A 2850-nucleotide genomic window follows, 5' to 3' on the forward strand; every position below is an offset into this window, starting at 1 on the left:
CCTCTTTTTTCTTTCTCTTTTTCTTTCTTTTTTCCTCTGTAGAACAAAAGAAAAGATGCAGACCGAAGCCAAAAGAATTCCACAAGCAAGCATCCCCAGACTCCAGTAAAACTAATTACCAGCTGACATCCAAGTGCAATATTAAGTTTGAATAGGTTTGAGTAACATGCAGATATTATCAAGTCAGACATTTGGCATATTATATGTACAGTCACTATATACCACATAGAGAAGGGAAATAAAATTTACACCCCTACTTTCTGCATGCATTACAACGTATGGAAAATCAACGGAATAAAGGAAAATTAAGTTTGATAAGCATGCAGTACTTCTCAACAGAAGCAGCAGGAAAAGTGTCCAAGCTTAACCCAAAAAAGTAAGGTATTCAATAAGATCATGATAACAACCAACCTTCATAGCTACAATTGCGTAGCAATGCAGTAACAACATGGCGCGTCGAGTCATCATACTCCACAAGCAAGACCTTAAGAGATCTTATATGTAAAAACCTCTCCCAACAAATCACTGCCCCTTGAGGCTGTTGCTGTGGCACATGCTGCAGGACGGAAGAGGATTCCACGGTCCCTCCCTGTCCTCCAACCTTAACATCTTCACCAACTCCGTTACATTTTGCTCCATCATCCTCGTGTAAACCTTGTCCTTCACTGGCAACCCCATCGGGAAACGTCCTCTTCCCATCACGTAAGCGCTGGCTCAGTTCTTTCAGCTCTTCCTCATCGCCATCAACACTCATCTGGACTTCCCTTGTCATCCAAAAGGCCCTAATTTGCAACGATTATGACTGGTCCTCATCCAAAAGTGCAGCAAACGGAGCGTATAGTTCTCACAAAACCCAACCAACCCAAACACAACTGTAAACCACTAGATTAATTAATGAAAGTAAAAAATAAAAATAAAAAACTACAATAACATATATTTGGCAAGATTTTATATTCACACACAGCCTGGACAAATATCCATAGCGCCCCGAAACAAAAACCTTTTAAGCTCTTCTCAGTTCTCACCCTGCAACAGCAGAGCATCATATCAGACACAATAACACCAACCTTAAGCCTAGCATCATGTAAACTACTACTACATACATATCCCTGCCCTTCCTCATATAATTCTCTTCAATAAATAATGATTTACACAAAACTAAATGAGTTTTTTCCAATTCGCAAAGTATCTTCCAAACCCTAACTAAGCTAAAGAAGAACACTGAAGTCTTAACTGAGAGAAGTTCCGTGATTTGACTCGGGTTTACTTAAAAAATTGAATCCAAGCCGGTTAAGCACGCCAAAAGTAACGTCAGAGATGTAACCGTAAACACCAGAGAGATCTTTCCTTAAACATGAACATCCGAAACCAGAAACGATGCATCCTATTCCTGAAGATAAATCTCACACACTGCCAAAGAAGATAAATCAGCTAATTTTTTTGCATCCACAGATAACTTTTTAATTCCTAATCAAAATAATCCAACAAAATAAAACGGAAAAGCAAGATTACCAGCTGGGAAGCTTCACTAATCGCCATTACGAAGCTCGATCCAGAAGGAAATCATTATTTACAGAAAACATTAGTACTATTATTATTAATCAACTAATCAATTAAATAAATTACATAATAATAATAATAATAATAATAATAATAATAGTAACGATGATGGTTAAAACCAGAACTTTCAATTGAATTGAGATAAATAACTTTTTAAAAAGAAAGAAAAGGGGCAAAAAATGTTTTCGGGTTTAAACTTTAAAAGTGGTGAGTGAAAGAAGCTTGACCCAATCTGAAGAAAACCACGGTGGTATTAGGGAAGAGGGGATAACGCCGACGTTAGTTTGTTTGGGAGAAGGGGGAAAAGAAAAAAGAAAAAAGAAATAAACACGAAGATATCGGAATGGGTTGCTGACGTGGAAGAAAGGAAGGTGTGGAATGTTCGAGAAGCGGCACGTGGTTAGAGATATTTCCACGTAGGTATAGGGAATTGGGGGTTGGGAATGCTGACGTGGACGAAATCAAAAGCAGGGTGCTGGAGGGTGGATATCGAAGCGGAGAGGATCTTGGAGATTTGCGAGTGACACGTGTCGAAATCTCCGATTACTAATGTTGCTAGCAGCGTAGCTCACGGAGTTCACGGCGTTCACCGAGTTTAGGTCACCTCTATGAAATGACAATAATGTCCTTTTGAATCAAGTTGATTAGTTGAAGGCCTGAATCTGTACTAACAGATTTTTGTGTTAACCATATTCGACATATCATGATATTACACTTTACGGCGATAAATATTGGCTTCTAAATATTTTGTTTGGATAAAATAAATGTAAATAAAATAAAAAACGTCGTAGATTTGCCTAAAGTGCACCATTTTGCTTCTGTGGACTGTGATATGTTAAACATTAGGAATTACAATGGTTGGTGTATCTTGTGAAGAGAAATTCATCCTCTTAATTGTTAAAAAAAAATTGAATATAAAATATGATTTTTAATTTATTTTTTGGAATTCAAATTTTTTTTGAAAAATAGATCCTCTTAATTGTTAAAAAATTGAGTGTAAAGTATGATTTTTAATTTTTTATTATTTTTTTTCATATTTATTTTTAATTCTATTTATAAAATTAATGGTGGGAGATCACACTTTATTCCTTCAATTGTTAAAAAAAATTGAGAGAATCAATTCTCTTGTGAAAGTAATCTTTAGAAGATCATTTTTTACTCAATGTTTGTATCCAAAAAGTTTAAAAGGAAAGAAAATGAATGAATTTTTTTTTTATTAAAAATGAAATTGAGTAGAAAATAAAAAAGCGTATGTGAAGTCCATATAAATTTTTCTTCTTTAAGGTTGCG

The 2850-nt window shown here is 35.4% G+C and overlaps 1 protein-coding gene across 6 annotated transcripts in view; it reads right to left on the reverse strand.

Annotated features, from left to right (window-relative positions):
- Window positions 1-1879, reverse strand: part of LOC107625249 (two-component response regulator-like APRR7) — an 11445-nt gene extending 9566 nt beyond the window's left edge. Inside the window, exons 1-4 of one of the 6 annotated variants that reach the window (XM_016327840.2) lie at window positions 1513-1878; window positions 1235-1410; window positions 1001-1026; window positions 412-872 (exon numbers count right to left, since the gene is read on the reverse strand). In XM_016327840.2, coding sequence (XP_016183326.1) covers window positions 412-772 — 361 coding nt within the window. In that variant the 5' untranslated portion in view covers window positions 773-872; window positions 1001-1026; window positions 1235-1410; window positions 1513-1878. Of the gene's footprint in view, window positions 1-411; window positions 1027-1233; window positions 1411-1512 lie in introns of all 6 variants that reach the window. The other 5 variants (XM_016327838.2, XM_021115790.1, XM_016327839.2 and 2 more) reach the window with 5 other exon arrangements.

Source organism: Arachis ipaensis, chromosome B02 (assembly GCF_000816755.2).
Source record: "Arachis ipaensis cultivar K30076 chromosome B02, Araip1.1, whole genome shotgun sequence".
Taxonomy (NCBI): domain Eukaryota; kingdom Viridiplantae; phylum Streptophyta; class Magnoliopsida; order Fabales; family Fabaceae; genus Arachis; species Arachis ipaensis.